Source organism: Cyprinodon tularosa, unplaced genomic scaffold, assembly GCF_016077235.1.
Source record: "Cyprinodon tularosa strain WSP-4 unplaced genomic scaffold, ASM1607723v1 ctg63, whole genome shotgun sequence".
NCBI lineage: Eukaryota > Metazoa > Chordata > Actinopteri > Cyprinodontiformes > Cyprinodontidae > Cyprinodon > Cyprinodon tularosa.
In genome coordinates this window covers 3,133,370-3,150,577 of record NW_024039374.1, presented here as the reverse complement: position 1 = coordinate 3,150,577, position 17,208 = coordinate 3,133,370, and the positions used below count along the sequence as shown (strand labels likewise).

Here is a 17,208-nt window from a genome sequence, read left to right as displayed (position 1 = left end):
TGTGAGTCCCTGCTCCCCCTGTCGTTGTCTTTGAGCAAGAAACCTTACTCACGTTGCCTTTTATTGGTGGTCAAAATCAGTAGTGTAAGGGAGCCTCACATTTGTCAGCATGCCCAGGGCAGCTGTGCCACCATCAACATATGAAGGTGTGGGAAAGTGAATGAATGACTGAATGTAGCCAGAACTCCTTGTGGCTCTGGGACTTTAAGTGCAGAGTGTTAGGATTATTCTTTTTTAGTCGTGTGTAGCGGTTATTATTATTACCTATCTGTTAAGGAGAGTAGATGGAGTACATAGTCTTCCTTCACACAGTGTAATATAGAATTTACAATTTCAACATTTTTTTTTTTCAGGGACTCCATTCTCTTAGTGAGCCACATTAAATGGATTAATTACAAACAATGTTTGTTGATTATGATGATTTTCATTTTACAGCTGACAAATACATGCAACTGCTTTTTTCAGATAAGAATATGACATCAGGACAATTGAATACATTGTTAATAGAGATCTCTTTTTAATACCTGCTTAAAGGTTGTGACCTTTTATCTGAAAAAAGAACTCAAATAACGACATATGAGACAAGTAGTACTGACACACATGGACATGGTGTGACAGCTTCTCCCCTTTCCGTTATAGTAGACACATGACAGCCCCAAAAAATACATTTCAGGTCTCAATCCTAGAATTAAAATGTGCATTCACATCTTAAGGTATATTTTTTTATTTACTTTTCTCAGATAAATGACTGGATTAATATTGTGTTTAAATCACAATTCAGAAGTCAACACCACCGCTGCTTACTTACATTTGTTATCCTTCAATTTTCAGAGAAGGTACAGGAGAACATTTATTGCATTCTCTTTCTGAATCTTTCAAAGTTGCATTAAGAGTAAAGATAAAATTGAAGCTCTGTGTTAACAAGAATCTAAGAATGTACTTTCTAACTCTATTCTAGCTTGCACACAACATTTGGTTTTGATATGTGATGAGTAAAAACACTTTAAATAATGTAGTTTGGATATTTTATTGAACAAAATGCAAAATTAAAGAAAAGATATAAAATATTCTTAGCTAATTGTATTTGCAAAAACACATATGTTGGGGAATCTGAAAGAATTTGTATGTTGTTCTGATCATAAAGAAATCAAGCTCATATTGTGCAGCGTTACATCAGTATGTGGCATAAATCCTACTGTTAAACTTCCTATGGTGAGAAACATTTGTTCATTGTGTTTCTATACCATTGTCCCTTTTTTATGGTATACATATATAGTATCTCTCTATAGGCGGTCATGCTTACACAACCACTTTTTGTTTTACAACAAAATCTGTGGCAGCATATTTTAAACAAAGTGTGCATACTATCAGTATAAGATGCAAAGAAAGGTGAAGCTGGAGCACTGTTTACTATATCAGCAATAATGTAGATCAGCGAAGTAACAATACCAGATTTCTTCTAATAGAGTACAAGTGCTGACACTAAAGTACCGGTACTTGCCAATACTGAATACAAGCAGTAAACCAAAAGATTTGATCTTTGTTTTTCTAAAATGTTAAGCTAAAAAAATGACAGACTTTTACCTTTGATCTACTACAGCTTAGGTGCAGTTGTGGAGGCTGTATTCCAAGAGGAAAGTGCCTATAGAGAGCTGTAGCTAGGGTAAACTTAATTACTTTGGTTCTGTGATCTTTGTCAAATACAGAAGTAAGTCAGTTCAGGGTCTCTGGTAGTTATCGCAAATAGATCCCCACTGTAGATTCTATATATTTTAGGATGCACATGGCAGGATACTGACAACCATCACCTTCTCCCCTTTACATCTTCGAATTCCAGCATCACACTCACTCATGGTTTGCGGAGCAACATTTAAATCCTCCCCAACACGGACACACACATTTAATCCTGGAGTTGAGCAGTCTGCAGAGTCTTTACAACGACACTGGTTGCTTTGATCTGGCAGAATGTAGTAAGAAAAGAAGGAATAATTAATGAAAATGTCAAAAACACTATACAATGCAATTAAATGTTTGTGACCTTCCATCTTCCTACCATCACAGTTTTCCCACATGTGACATTCGGTGCAGCTCGATCTGTTGTGCTGAGGCCACTTGCAGTTGCTGTCCTCTACTATCTGAATGTTTTTACCCATACATCTGAGTGCTTGCATTTTGCATACAGTCAAGGAAGCAAACTGTCCATTTGATGGTGATGTGGCACATAATTCAAGGGAGGAGCTAAACATAGGTAACATAGTACATTCAATTAAGTCAACAAATTAGCAAAGGTTACACTAACTTATAGGTGATTACCAGAGTAAAAGTACCTGCACTCATAAGGCATCTTACAGACACATTTTCCCCTAATTGGCCTCTCCCATTCTTTGCATTGTGTTGTGGGAACAGTAGGAGGATGTTTTTTCTGTGCTGTGAGATATATGAAAATACGTATTTCTTTAATTTCCTGCATAGAACATTAAAAATAAATATGCCTTATACTGCCAAGATTAACAGCCCACCTATCCAGCAAAAATCTATGACTTCACAAATACACTTCAAAAGGAAAAATCAAAAAGATCATATAAACATTCTCCTAGAGCTTGTTAGGAGTTTAACAAGCAGAAAGCCTTCATAGAAAAGAGGAAGTAGTAATAGCTGCAGATGATGGACCAATGTTATGTTAAACCACATGGATTAAGAATGAGATATTACTTGATTTATGCGAGTTAAGGTTGGTGAGTAAATACGTTTGGCAAAAGGACTGCACTGTACTCTAAACTGTAGTATATTCTTGAAGTATATCAGATATCTATTAATAAATACATAAAATAAAATAAAAGGATTACCTTGGATGCACCTGGTTTGAGCTGGGTCTGGAGAAAAATGTAAACTGGAATCACAAGTAGCCATTGCCTCTCCTTCTAATGCACTACCTTCTGGACAGGATAAGGTAACACTTTCTCCTATATTATAAGCTTCCTGTAAAGGCGAGGCTATGACATCTGGCAATGAAGGAAGTTTGCATATTAAAGCTAGAAGAGGGGAAAAAACATGTTAGTTATTACCAAGGTTAATTACCTCTGATATTGTATTTCAAATCCATTCTAAATCCAGATACCTGTGCAGAGTCCAGGGTTTGCTGACCAGGTTTGATCAGCAATGCAATGAAGGATGTTGTTACCCAAAAGAAAAAACCCAGCAGTGCAGGTATATTCCACAGTGTTACCCACATAGTAGTCATCCTTAGGATCCTGTACAACATGCATTGGGAAACAGTTTTATTTTTACCCTAAAAACAGACTTCAGAGAGCTACAAGCTCCAATTTGCTTATGTGTCCATAATACTGAGTTTGAACATGTTTACCACAGATAATTTTCAGAGTGATATGACATACTGTAAAATCTGTTATGAAAATGAAGATGTCTTTAAAAATGTTACAAAGTTTTGTCATTGAGTGCCATTCAGTAAATGATAATTATTTTAATGCAAAGATGAAATTGTTAAAAAATCTCTTTGTTACAACAACCCAACCTTACTAGAGACAAAGATGGCTTTCTAATGACTACTTGAAACGAACAGAACCCATTTTGAAAGAACAAGTTGACATTAACCAAGAAAACATAGCCCATCATAAATACGTAGTAACAGGTGTGAGTATTCATCTTATAACTAATCAAGTTATTTAGATGTATCCATTGGCTGCCATAAGATGTCATGGTCTTGGTTCTGTTATGCTTTACTTTGCTCCATGTTTTCTAGTTTTCTTGGTTTAAATCCTATTTTGTTGTATTTTCTGGATAGATTTTGGTTCTGAGGTTTTCTTTGTTGTTCTCTGTTGCCCTCTTGTGTGTTTGTGTTCCTGTTCCCTTGGCTTCCTCATTGCCTTCTTCTTCTTCTTCTTATGGGGTTTTATGGCGGTTGGCAGACTTGTGAATTGTGCATTACCGCCACCAACTGATATGGAGTAAAGCAAGAAAACAGAAAACGATTCACCCCCCCCCCCCCCCCCAAAAAAAAAAAAAAAAAAAAAAAAAAAAAAAAAAAAAAAAAAAAAAAAAAAAAACCTGTGTAACTTAAACCAACATAATACTAAATCACATTTGCCCATATAATTTTTAATTTACTCTAGGTCATCTTAACTCTGCCAGTTTCTGATGGTCCCATCGGTCCTCCCATCATACTTCCAACCATCTCCCAGTTCAAATCTTTAATGTCCAGATATTTTTCTGCAGCCTTCACTATTATTTTGATTTTTTCCGTTTTTTTTTGTTGTCTGTGCAGTACAATTAATTACTTCTACCATGAAAAGAACAAAATTTGTCTTTTTAACAATAAGTGAGTCTTCATCAATTTTTTGATTCTCTAGAGGTTTGGAATTTGCCGTGTGTTGAACTGTAGGTTTGGGTTTTTCTGACTGAGATGGGATCCTTTTTGCAGCTTCAGCGTAGGTTATTCCGAGCTCAAATTTCATTTTTTTAATTTCCTCAGACCTTTTGCTTGCTTCACAGCCGCGATAGGCAGCAGTATGTTCTCCACCACAATTACAGCATTTTATTTTAGCTTCTTTTCCACATTTTCCGTACTCATGTTCTCCTGCACACCTTCCACACCTCTGTTTCCCTTTACAAACTGCTGCAATGTGACCGAATTTTTGGCATTTGAAACATCTCAATGGTGGAGGATTGTAGATTTTGACATTATAGCTTATGTAACCGATGAATACTTTGCTTGGTAATTGCTCTTCCTCAAATTTAATTAGCACTGATAAACTGTCAGATCTTTCTCCGTTTCTTGTTGTTTTTAACCGTTTTACTTCTTTTACTTTTGCACCGCTTATGTTTTCCAGAATCTCTTTTTCAGAAATTTTTAGAGGAACTCCTCCAATGACTCCCCTGCTGATCTTTTTGTTCTCCATTAGGCTGCACTGAACTCTTATCCCGTCAATTTTGTTGATCCGTATTGCTTTGCCTTGCTGGGCGCTGTCTCTGCAGTTAATTAGCAGGTCTCCACTGTACAGAATTCTGGCACCTCTGACTTCTCCGACAAGTTTATTGATGGTTTTTGTTAAGTGAACCGGATTCCAATTTGTAAAAGAGTCTGCCTGATTAACGACTTTGAATATGACTTTGAATTCATTTTGTTGTGCTGTGGAATGTATGGAATGATCATCACTGGATTGTTCTGAACTAGATTCCCCTTGAACTGATCTCTGTTTTTTCCGCTTTTTCTCATTTTTTGATGTTGCTATCTTCCAACCTTCATTGTCACTATTTCCCTCTTCCATCCCACAAGAATCGCTTCCTGTTTCCTCACTACTCACGGCCCAAGACATTTCTCCATAAGCAGCTTCAAAACACGCGCCATGCACCAAACGACCATCCACATGCCAAAGGCGAACCTTCCTCATTGCCTCCTCTCACACCTGCTCCTTATCTGCTCGTTAGCCCTGCTTTTGTTTCAGTCCAGATAAATACTCTCCCTTTTCTGTCACTCCTTGTTGATTCCTCTGTTGTTGCCTGTTGTTGCTGCCTCCGTCGTCACTGGTTCTGCTGTTTCCCCGTTGCTGTTGGTGATTGTTTTCCCCTGAAGTCTGCATGGTTCTGGTTTGTTTTACATTTTAAGTTGTATTTTGGATTCCTGCCTTTGTTAACTTTTTTCACCAATTAAACTACAAGAAATCACCTCAGCCTCTCCGCCTCTACATTTGGGTCCTCTAAACATCAACCAAAACGTGACATAAGACCATTTTAACTGTTTCAATAACATTTCACCTTACCTCAAATGAAGTTGAACACAGAAATAGTTGCAAACATATCATTATTATTCTTACAAATGCTTTAATATCAAAGCGATTTTGTCATGTGCATGATGGTGCCATGTTATTCTTATGAACACTCCTTCAAATAGTGTAACCCAGAATGAATAAGATGTCAGAGATTAAAGCAGGAAGAGGATGTATAGTACAGAAGAAGATATTTATTACTGTATTTTTAATGGCTTCATTCTTAGAAACTGCTGTCAAATAAGCTTTTAATTTAGAATAATTGGAATGTGTTTAAATTGTTCAAACCAATTAACAATACAAATCAAAGAAGGTAAATAAAGCATTGGTAGCAACAACCATTATTAAGAATTGGTAAAGAGACTTTTAATAATGATTAACAGATAATTCATTAATATATATATATATTCAATAATATATATATAATTATTGATGAACTGCATCTAAAACATTTATAAAGGTAAGTAGAACATAATGCCCTGCCATGTTGGTTCAGCTCTAACATCAGTGGGCTTCAAGTTTAACCCTAATCTGACTAAAGGCTCTGCACATGGATTGTGCTACTAACCCCTGTATCCCCACTGCACCCAATTTACATGTTAACTTTGACAGCCCTAATTGCAAGGCATTGTCACCAATACCACTGTCAAATTTTTTCGAATGATCATATCATGGTTTTGTAAAATATTATTTGAAAGGTGTCAAAGGTAGTACCAGTGCTGATTTCTTCCCATCTAAAGCACTGACCATAACTATATTCCCAGTTAAATGTTTATTTATGGTCTATTTCTGATTTTATGAATCTCTCCCTCCAAAATCATCCACAGCTGTTGATTAACAGCCGTCTTACACTGCTGAGAGTGGACAAGGACAAGGTGGAGTCAGTGCGAATTGTATTTATCTGATAAAACTCACAGTACTAAATGACATCACTAAATTTCACAAAGATTTGTACAAAGCAAAGATGTTGTAGAATTCAAAGTAAAGAATTAAGTTGAAGGCAAAAATAAAACAGAACAACAATAAAGCAGAAGATAAAGAGACAAGATGGATTTTAAAAAATTATGATGAAACATTTTGAGGTTCTCCTAAAGACACTCTGGTGTGTACAGAAATATCCATTTGAAATATGGAAATTAAGAGAAACTTGAACCTATAGAGTGAGTGGTGAGTGAATTGTAACACAGAATAATTTTCTGATATTTTCCTGGACTTCTATATAGGAAGAATGTTTAAGATTGTGTAAGGAATTGGTGAAATTGGATTCTGACTTTGCAGGTTAGGGAGTAGGGTCAATATGAGACATGAAGGGAAAGTAAAACTAACCAAAATAGTACTATGGGTTTCTTTTTTTCATTATTTCTTTAAGCCACATTGTACAGTAATTATGAGATCAGAATCATCTTTACCAGGATATAGCCGTTCCTTAGACTGGGTGGAGTCGCGCATTTCTGGAGGGCTGGGAGGGTTCTATCAAAGCACTGAGGCTCCATGGCTCTGTGGAAATGTTAAAGAGAAATCTGTATAATGGTTTGTCAAAGTCACATTGTCAATGTGGTATAATTATAGTGCAGTTTTGAAGTAAGGCAGGGCAAGTTTATTTATATAGCCCCTTTCCCCCGGCAAGAATATTTAAAGTGCTTTAAATGGAAAAAAAAAAAAAGAGATAGAAACATACATTGCATTGGCATAGAGGCAACACAGATAAAGGTAACAAAAGTGACACAATAAGAGGATGATATATATATATATATATATATATATATATATATATATATATATATATATATATATATATATATATATATATATATATATATATATATATATATATATATATATATATATATATATATATATAGATATATATAGATATATATATAAAATCTTTTTTAACATGGTCCAAAGACTTATGCTACTCTTATGCTACAGTCAGTTGAAGAGAACGGTGGCGTCTTCTCAGCATATACCCAGCATTTGAATGGGTTCATATTCAACCACTGACATTGAAAGTGATAGCTGTGTGTTCTCTGCAAAGGTATATTAAGATCAGTTTTAGGCACTACTGGCCATGATTTAGCACTAGTGGTCATTGTTATTTATTTTTTTTAATTAGACAGATAGGAAATGGGAAAAACGGAGGGGGAAGACAGGAGGAAAAGGTCACCAGACCAGGACTCAAACCTGGGACAGCCTATATACATGGTTGCTCGCTTAGCCCTTGCATCACTGCTCTACCCAAGTTATAGTAACTTATATTGTTGTTTATCAAGATCTGGTTAGGGTGCATAAGACCAAACGTGGTGTTCAAGGTAATTTCCTTGACCACCACGAGGACTTCACCACTGTGCATTGCAGATGCCCTTGACAAGGTCAGTCCAGTACTGTGTTGAGCTCAGAAGCCAGACTGGACACAGATTTTTCAATATGCTTACTGATGCAGGGGAAGTTTGGGGTAGGCCTGAGGTTCTGCTTTTATTAGAATAGTGTATTATTTTGATGAAAGTTAATTAATAACAAATATATCTTTTAGAATTTTGTTATTAACAGCATTAATGTATATAATTCAATTTAAGCATTAATGAATATAGTTGACATATCAGATTATCAATTAAGAATTATCAACCTAATTTACTAGAAAATGTGGTTATTTAAAACAGTTGTAAACATGGTTGACACTTATGGTTGACACTTAAAACCATTTTAATTTACGATCGCTTTTGGTAATCAGTAATCAATTACCAAACCATAAGAATTCCACAAAGACATCCACAGTTTGAATACATTTTGTTTAAATTAACATTAACAATTCCCTGTTACAGAAATGTTTCTGTCTAATAATGTTACTTGAAAACACTAACTACTAAAAGGAGAAAACAGCAAAAACTAATAACTTTGGAATTAGCATACTTAAGGCAATTTTCACAATTTTCATTGTTAATTAATCAAATGATTCTCATTTTGTCAAGATGTATGAACAGGTCCTACACACGCTTACTTTTGCCGGAACTGTTTTTGGACTCCTGGACCTCTGAACCAGCCTGTTCCTGTTCCGATCCGTTTGCCTGACCTGGCTTTGATTCCTGGACATCTGGGCTTTCATGTTCCCTTCTGAACAGTTTGTATGAACTGTCTTTGGAAACTTGGACCCCCGAACCAGCCTGTTCTTGTTCTGACCCATTTGCCTGACCTGGCTTTGGACTCCTGGTCCTCTTAGCCTTCCAGTTCTGATCCGTTTGCCTGACCTTGATTTGGACTTTTGCTTGTTCTCCATTCTCCAGGGCTGCAGCATCTGGGACACTCTAGGTGGAGTCCACCGCATGTTGTTGTTCTCAGGACACGGGGTGAACTGTTAAACCAGTTAGTGACTCACGTGTTCATATCATCCTCTGTTATATTCATGTAGTCAATAACCTGTGTTTCTTTCTGCAATTTCCTGTGATAGATGCCCTAGCAGCTGCTACTCCGATTAAACAATTATTGTTTTGATAAACACTTTTGAATTATGCCACTGTCTGTCTTGCCTTGAATACAGGGTCCTTCTGTTCTGAGTCATGACAATATCGAATGATTAAAACCCCAGGGAGCTCTCAGAATCCACTTAACATGGGAAAAAGACTTAAAAATACTGACTAAAGGGAATAATCCAAAATACACAGAAAACATCATTTGGGAGTAAACTCAGAAACTAAACACACACTATGAGTTAATAAATGTGGAAACAACATACTGGGATAAATGAATACAAAGAAATGTACTATTACTCTGGCTATCAAGAATTATTTAAATCATGTACATGGCATTTCAGTCTGAAAAAACAGGTAGAGCCCAATGTTAAAGGGGTAATAGAATGGTTATATAGAGTATTTGGTGCTGGTCCTTAAGGTCTCTGAATAGGGTGTATAACATTAGTTGGGCTGAAAATGCCATATTTGCTGTTCTCTGCACCCAAATGCAAGCCTGGTTTAAAGCCCTACAATGAAAGCCCTAGAATGTTCATGAATATTTAGATGAGCTGTGCGCTGATTGTTTGGTTTACAAAGAGTCAAGCTGCTAAGCAAGGACACATCATAGCAATGAGCACTCACTCTCTAAAACATTGAAATTGTTGATATGGTAGGGTGACCAGCCGTCCTTCTTTTCCTGTACAGGTCCTACTTTTCTACTTTTGGGGCTGGTCCTGGAACCCCGGTGGACGAGGGTAGGAGGCCAGCGGGGGAAGAAGCAACCAAACCCGACCTGGTGACGGTAGCCTGGACAGTGGCGGCCCCGTGCTTCCACCCGTCTACCTTAGCGGCCCTCAGCCCCCCTCCTCTGGTTGAGGTCGGGCGGCTCTTGGCTCTCTGCTGAGGTCTGGTCCAGTCAGCGGCCCAGCAGTCGACACTTCATAACCCTTGTGTCCTCCTTTTCAGAAACCCAAATCTGGTCACCCTAGCTAGATATGCTAGCATTGCTATCAACAGCTTAGTGTAATACTTACAGCTTGTGGGTGTGTTGGCCTTACGGTCAGAACAGTCCCTTGTTTCAGTAAAAGAAGTTTAGCAAATCCTACTTTGAACTGTCCAAGATTTTGAAAGCCATCTTTCGTAAAACTGGATACTTTGCAGGTATCTTCTGATAGACAGAAAAAATCCATGCCTGTCGAGTCTTCGGATCCTTGGGAAGACTGTGAAATATGTCCCCTTTTCCCTTCCAGCCTGGAACACTGCATTTACGCCCGTGGCCTTGGCTCATTTTCAATAGAGAAACTGCCAGCTTTGTAATTCTTGTAGAAGTAAATCCAACTGTAGGCTAAACTAGTGTCTTACATCTTTGCGGCCTCTATTCATGTTCTTGGGCCGTTGAACCAGTGGGCTGATATGTATGTAAATTTCAGGGCGTGACAAAAGTATAGGCCAGAACCAAATAAGGCAACACCCCTGAGTTTATGTCAACTCGGGGCTCTGCTTTATAAAAAAAATAAAAATAAAAACTCTTACAGCAGCCACCTCTTGAAATTTTAACCATATAAACAGCTCTTTCGGGACACAATAAAAATCATCATCAAGCCATTGTTCTATTGCAGCTGCTGTTGTGGTTTCCAAAACAAATGGACTGTTGGATTATGAGCCCACTTCCACTGCAATCGGTCCTATCTGGTTTAGATTGGCTAATGAACTACTGTAGATAGAGCAAGAATATAGAACAATAACAGACCCAGTGTTTGCTATTACCTTAAGTATTGAAGCTCCTCTTGATCTTCACAGCGGGAAGTTTCACTTGATTCTCCAATACAGTGATGCCCGCCATTCTGTGGGTAGGGGTTAGTGCAAGTTCGACGTCGTGAAATCCGACCCCCAGAACACAAGGACCAGGCAGACCAACAGGACCAACTACCATGGATCACACCTTTATTTAGGTTCATGTAAGGGAGAAATAAAATAATGTATTCAATTTTATAGCAACCTTTGAAAATGTAAAATATCTTTACTCTTATCAAAAACCTACCCTGTTGGTTATCTGCCTCAACTCCAACCTCACAAGCCAGCCCAGACGTGCCAGCTTTGCAAATGCATTTGCATTTGTCCCCATCCAAGACCGCCAGTCCATTGTTCCTGCACGGTTGGCAGTGGCAGGGATGGCTTTCATGCTGATATTGTTCTATAGCTTTACGTAGATAAAGCCTCTTCACCCCACTGCACTGAACTTCCTTGACCAATTCTGAAATAGGTTGAAGCTATCATAACAAAATGGTTAGATGATCAATTAAAAAAGAGAGCATTTCATTTTTAAAATATCACATAAAAGTTTAATCATCACCTTCTGCTTTATGATGACAGGGAATGACCTAATAGAGTCAGCCCAATTTGAGTACATTTCCCAGTTCCTGTCTAAATCACCAAGCTGCATGTTCTCCAAAGCTGCAATATGCGCTGGACCACCTCCCATCACCTTAACTTTTACATCGTTGTTAGGAGTTCTGTTTTCTGTTTGTAAAACATTTGTATGAATGAGAGAAAATTAATGTTCTCTAAAATGTGGGATTTATTTATGAGATGGAAAATGAAAATAAGTCATACCATTTCTCGTTGTTTTTGAACCGTCACTTGACGAACAATCTACTCTTGTAATTGGGAAGAACAGAATCCAGCGTTTTTTCTTTTCACATTCACGATTCTGAAAACTCATACTTGCTTTGAAACAGATGAAAAAGAAAGACTGATGTAAAAATGTCAACCGCCCATAACTTTTTCCTCATGACAATTTCATTTTTTTGTTTAGTTTTTCTGCCAAAGTTCCTCAAACTGTTCATGATGGATAACAAACTCACAAATTGTTCAAAAATGTAGCACTTGAAAAGCAGCAGAAAAAAACTTGTTTAAATCATGTTTAATGTCATGTGTATATACATTTTGTAATAAGCAGTTTAAGGATCATCTACATGTTCCAAAAAGTTTAAACAACAGTGTAAAAAATGGTGTCAAAAACAAAAATACAAATGTGAGTTTGATGTGGAAGTCCGTGATGGGAATGCAAAGTCCTGATCTCAGCCTAACACAGTAGATTAGAGCATTATTGTAAGCCAGATCATTGTCTCTAAAATAATGCCTGACTTTCCCGTATGCTTTTGAAAGAACTATTAACAAATCTCTTTAAACACAGTCCTCGACCAAGTAGGAAGAAGGAGGGACCTAGAGTAGCAGAGAGAAAGTACCCTTAATCAGCCTGGCTCTATGACATAGAGCAGGGAGTACGACTGCAGACAATCTGAACAAATAGGATGTTAATAGATTTATTTTGTAATTTGCATATTCTGTTTGCCTGCTCAATACATAAATGTTTAGTTATTCGACACTTAAGTGATATTAGCTTCAAATCACCTTTTATTTCTGCTTTTGGCAACTTCAACATTAGGGCTTGACCGAGTAAAAGTAAAGTTTTCGTACAACAGCCGAATCATGTTTCAGTAACATAATTCAAATTTTATACCATGTCATGTTTTTTCAATGTAAATGACACAAGAAAAAAAAAAAAATATATATATATATTTACACTTGTATTATTTCTTAGTCGCCCTATTTTTTAGACTTTGCTTTTATTAATGATGAGAAATCAATTCAGAAAAGTAGTTCTTTTGTTTTTCTTTTCTTTTACAAACAGTTTAATTTCAATGTGCTTTGAGAAGTCATCAGATGAAATTTGATTAGGTATGTTCTGAAGTTAATAAAAATCCTTAATCTTGTAAACTAATTTCCATGCCACAAAATCACCTGCAAACCAAAATGTAATTATATTACTGTTAGCATTCATCCAAGAAAAATGTCATGTTTATAAAACACTATGATTTAAAAACTCTTACTGATATGCTTTTCAGTCTCTTCGTCGATTGAAAAGATAGAGGTCAAGGAGCCCCCCATGCTTCCCTCAGATATGTAGTGTGTTCCAAACCTCTCCAAAATCTTCCTGTAGGCTGTGTAGTCATAAACAGGAGGTAATTTGGCCAGAGCCATCCAGAACTCCTCAGATATTGGGAGGTATCTGGGAGAATTACTCTGGAATTGAACTACCTCTATCTCATTCCGTAACACCACAAGTCTTTTGGTCTATAAAGAAAGAACACGTGTTATTTAAAGGAAATTCCTTTTCTGTCATAAGTTTAGTTTTTAAGCAAATAGTCTAAACATGATTTAGCAAAATTGTTAAAAACATGACATGACAAATGCCAACATACTTCAGACATGTCTAGTGTCTCATGGAAGTCATAATTGCGATATCCTGTTGTTGTTCCTGAAACCGTCTGTCTGTTGACAACATCTTTAGCATAGTGCCATTGGCTGGCAAACATCTCATCACTAAAGTCCTTCTGTACTTTAACCTGAAAAAATAATAGAGTTTACATTATTTGTATTTTAAACTGAATATTACAAAATAAATAGCTGAACCATTCCAGCTTAAATCTCTCAAGTGGCAGAAGTCCCTTTCTGTAAATAGGTCTTGTTATGTTGCAGTCAGCAGTCGGTAATCTAAGTTACTCCAGCAGTTAGCAAACATAATAGGGACATTTATGAATTTCATTTCGCTCAACGTTGAAAGACTTCTATAAAAGCTAAGGAATCTAACTCTGCTGTTTTTAGTTTAAAAAAACAACCTTAAGCAGTGTTATGAAATTTTGGACTTAAAAGAACAAGTTTTGAGTTAATTTCAACCTTGTTAACAATGAACCATTCGATTTTAGTCAAAATTAAGTTGTAACATTATTAAGGTTTTATATATTAATTGTTATATAATGAAATAAACAAGTTAAGTACAAACTGTAAAGCACTTACATACCAACCTACCTGTTTAATTTGTTCACCTTTATTGTGTCCACTCTGTTCACATTGCTTAGCCTCTGGTCGACTTTTGACACTAGGTCATCTCAAATCACCACAAGGCCAAGTTAGAGTAAAAAAAAAAATAAAATAAAAAAAAAACAATAATGCCTAAAAAAACACTACAATCATCTACCTATATTTGCCTTATCTTATTGCCCATGTCTAAATTAACGGTGTTTGCTAAATTTGAAATCTGTTCGACAGCTATAAAAGTCTCTCTTTTTTTATTATCATTCTCAATAAATTTGGGTGGTTTAGGATTACCGACCATCTGCTTTTCTTCATTCTAGGTTGCATTGGCAGAAAGAAAACTGAATAGAAAATTCTCTGTGACTACATAAAAATAATTTTTATTTGTATTCTTTGCTGAACAAATATTTGTTGCTGTTTCAATATGCTTACAAATCCTCAACTTTTTCACTCTTTTTCTTTCTATTTGTATGGTTGTCCTCTGGTTATGTGAGGTCATATCATATTGATGGCTTTAAGGTCAAAAAAATTAAATTTGGAGACAAAAAAACCCTGTGATAAAGTGTTATAAGTATTCCCAAAGAGGAATCGAATTATCAATAATATTGATATTATTAATCAATAGAGTGTCACTTTATCTCACACTTAACTCACAGAAAGTCAATCAGTTGCATACAAAAAGCGAAAGAAAGAAGACCAGACGTCAATGCGCTAATTATCCTACAAACCAGAAAGTTGTACTGAATAGTGCTGAGGGGAAGCCGATAATGAGTGTTGTGGACACCACTAAAGATAGATCGACACTGGCCCCCAAAACTCTTTGTGTTGATGACACTTCCTCTGCTTTTTCCAGATACAACATCAAACCTGGGGATAAAAAAATATATATATAATAATTGGGTAAATCTATTTACAATAGTGTGAGGAAATACTCATGGCAATTGAACATTTGTTTACATTTTGTCATGTCACAATCATCACCTTCTAAATTGTTTACTTCAAATCTTTATCTCTGATTTGTCTGCAAATGTGTTCTTAGATCTTCATTTTGTTTGCTAACTAAGGCTTTCACAGGATAGATTTACTCAAGGCAATAAGTGGTGTTGATTTTTTTAAATTAACAAATATTCTTTAGACTGTAATTAAACATTGTAATTGGTAAGAGGTTTTGAAAACTACTTGTTCTACTGTTTCAAACTTATGCTTTTAGGTTGAGTGGATGTTTTGAGGGCCCAAATGAAGAGAGAGGCAGAGATGAGTTTGCAGATTTAATAAGTATCCTAAGGCAACTGAAGCAAAAATCCAAAAATCAAAAATACTGAAAACCAAAATCTAGGAGACATCAGGAAAAACACACGTGAGGAGCCTTGAATACGACGGAGCAAAAATACACTGATTTATGGGTTGAAATGTGACAAAAAAGTCAAAAGGTGCAAGGGATGTGAATGTTTTACCAAGTCGTCATGCAGTTTTTGATAGTTTAATCTATAAAGATCTATGACAGGTTTTTTCACTCACCCTATTCCAAGTAGCTCTACTTGAGGTGGAGGAACTGTATGTACACACGTGATGTACTTTGTAGGAGCACAGTCATGCTCATCTAGTCCATCTCCCTCACAGTCCTGATCACCATTACACAAAAGGGACTTGCTAACACACTTCCCTGCAGGTCAAAGTTAAAACCAGAAGATTAGAGGATATTGCATTTTTTTTGTGTCGTTTGACTTTTCTAAGAAATTGTTTGTAACCTGATCTACAACGGAATCTGTCTCCACATCCATCGTCCAGTGGGCAGGCTTGTGCAGTTTCACAGGACCTGCTCTCACTACGGCCTCCATCGCAAGGGTTTCCATTGTACTGAGCATAGACAGACATGGCTCGACTTCTTGTCTGTAAAGACAATGTCAAAAAGTTTATGAGTTACAACACTTTTCAGATGACAACGCAAAATGGCAGAAGCATTAAAAACTTCTTCATACCTGTAATTTGGTGCAAGGGTCACAAACTGACCAGCTTCCATAAGGCCCCCACTCGCAATGAACTCTCTGGACACAAAACCTTAAAAATGCAATTATAATATAATAATCCAAAAACAATAAATGTAAGTAAAAAAGCTATAACATCTCACATTTCTGTTTGTATAATACAATGGGTCTATTGTGAAACAGCAATGGAAAAAAAACTTACACTCTGGCCAAGAACAGGCTGAAGAACAGCAGCAAAACTGTTGCACAGAGTTGCATAATATTCTAACGAGAGGAAAAAAGCAAAAACACATTTCTGTTAACACCATATGTATATGCTCAACAACTGCGCTTGTAGTTTTGCAGTTTATCTTTTAAAAGTTTCTCTGCTACCAAGAACAAAATGTACTTGCCTTCATGGTGTTCGAAGCAAAGCAAAAAGGAGGGACGTGTGCAGGCTTTCACACTGTGTAATTATATTAAGGGGAGTGTAACTGCTGAGAAGACTCCGAGGAACTCATGAGAAAAAGTGTGTGGGGGTGGTATTAACAGCAAAGGCTGTTTTAGAAGGATTTTTGTGGGCGTGTATTTCATACAATGTGGGGACCATTCTCTATAAATCATAGCACTTTGTGGAGACTGAATGCTCTAGTGGGGAGCAGTGCCTGGTCCCCATGGGTACAATTCTTTTTTTAAGGTAAGGTGTTAAGTTTATGACTAAGTTGTGAATTAAGTTTAGGTTTGGTTTAGGGTTAGGTATGAGCCTGTTATGTTAGGTTTAGAGGAAGTGTGCCTGTGCGTGTGTCTGGGGGTGGAGGGAGTGTCTGCTGAGTTCCAGTTATGGCATCAGAGTGGGGACCAGTTTTAGGATTTCATTATCAAATTGAACTTGCTTTTTTGCTAACTGTTAGGTTTAGGGCCAAGGGTGTAACTTTGTGATGGAGGTCGGTGGGGCCACTTTACAAGGGTGGGTTCTGATGCACCTGCAGATTTAAAGACATTTGTGAAGAAAAGGCTGTTCATTTCATGCATTTCAGTTATAGTAGTTCTGTGATAAGCCCACGACGAAGACATTGTATTTGACTTGAAAAAGAATAATAAATGATGCAACACGGTAGTTTTTTTATGCTGCAACAG

At 36.7% G+C, this 17,208-nt stretch overlaps 1 protein-coding gene across 2 annotated transcripts; it reads right to left on the bottom strand.

Moving 5' to 3' along the window:
• Window positions 1-493: 493 nt before the first annotated feature.
• Window positions 494-16,624, bottom strand: c7a (complement component 7a). 2 transcript variants are annotated; one of them, XM_038308128.1, is made up of 18 exons: window positions 16,485-16,624; window positions 16,295-16,356; window positions 16,087-16,165; window positions 15,856-15,997; window positions 15,626-15,770; window positions 14,836-14,974; window positions 13,495-13,638; window positions 13,123-13,366; window positions 11,843-11,956; window positions 11,583-11,749; window positions 11,271-11,499; window positions 10,997-11,171; window positions 7,193-7,280; window positions 3,119-3,251; window positions 2,847-3,032; window positions 2,328-2,427; window positions 2,054-2,238; window positions 494-1,957 (listed from the first exon to the last, which is right to left on the bottom strand). In XM_038308128.1, the coding sequence occupies exons 1-18, from the start codon at window positions 16,488-16,490 to the stop codon at window positions 1,773-1,775; spliced, it is 2,523 nt and encodes an 840-aa protein (XP_038164056.1). In that variant the 5' UTR covers window positions 16,491-16,624; the 3' UTR covers window positions 494-1,772. The 2 variants fall into 2 exon arrangements, with proteins under 2 accessions (XP_038164056.1, XP_038164057.1); XM_038308129.1 differs by having other exon boundaries at window positions 2,328-2,424.
• Window positions 16,625-17,208: the final 584 nt, after the last annotated feature.

Coding starts and splice junctions, on each gene's coding strand:
- c7a (XM_038308128.1), bottom strand. Junction 3,252..7,192: donor TAAGGAACGGCTATATCCTG/GTAAAGATGATT, acceptor CATGTTGTACAG/GATCCTAAGGATGACTACTA. Junction 2,239..2,327: donor AAGATGCCTTATGAGTGCAG/GTACTTTTACTC, acceptor ACCTATGTTTAG/CTCCTCCCTTGAATTATGTG.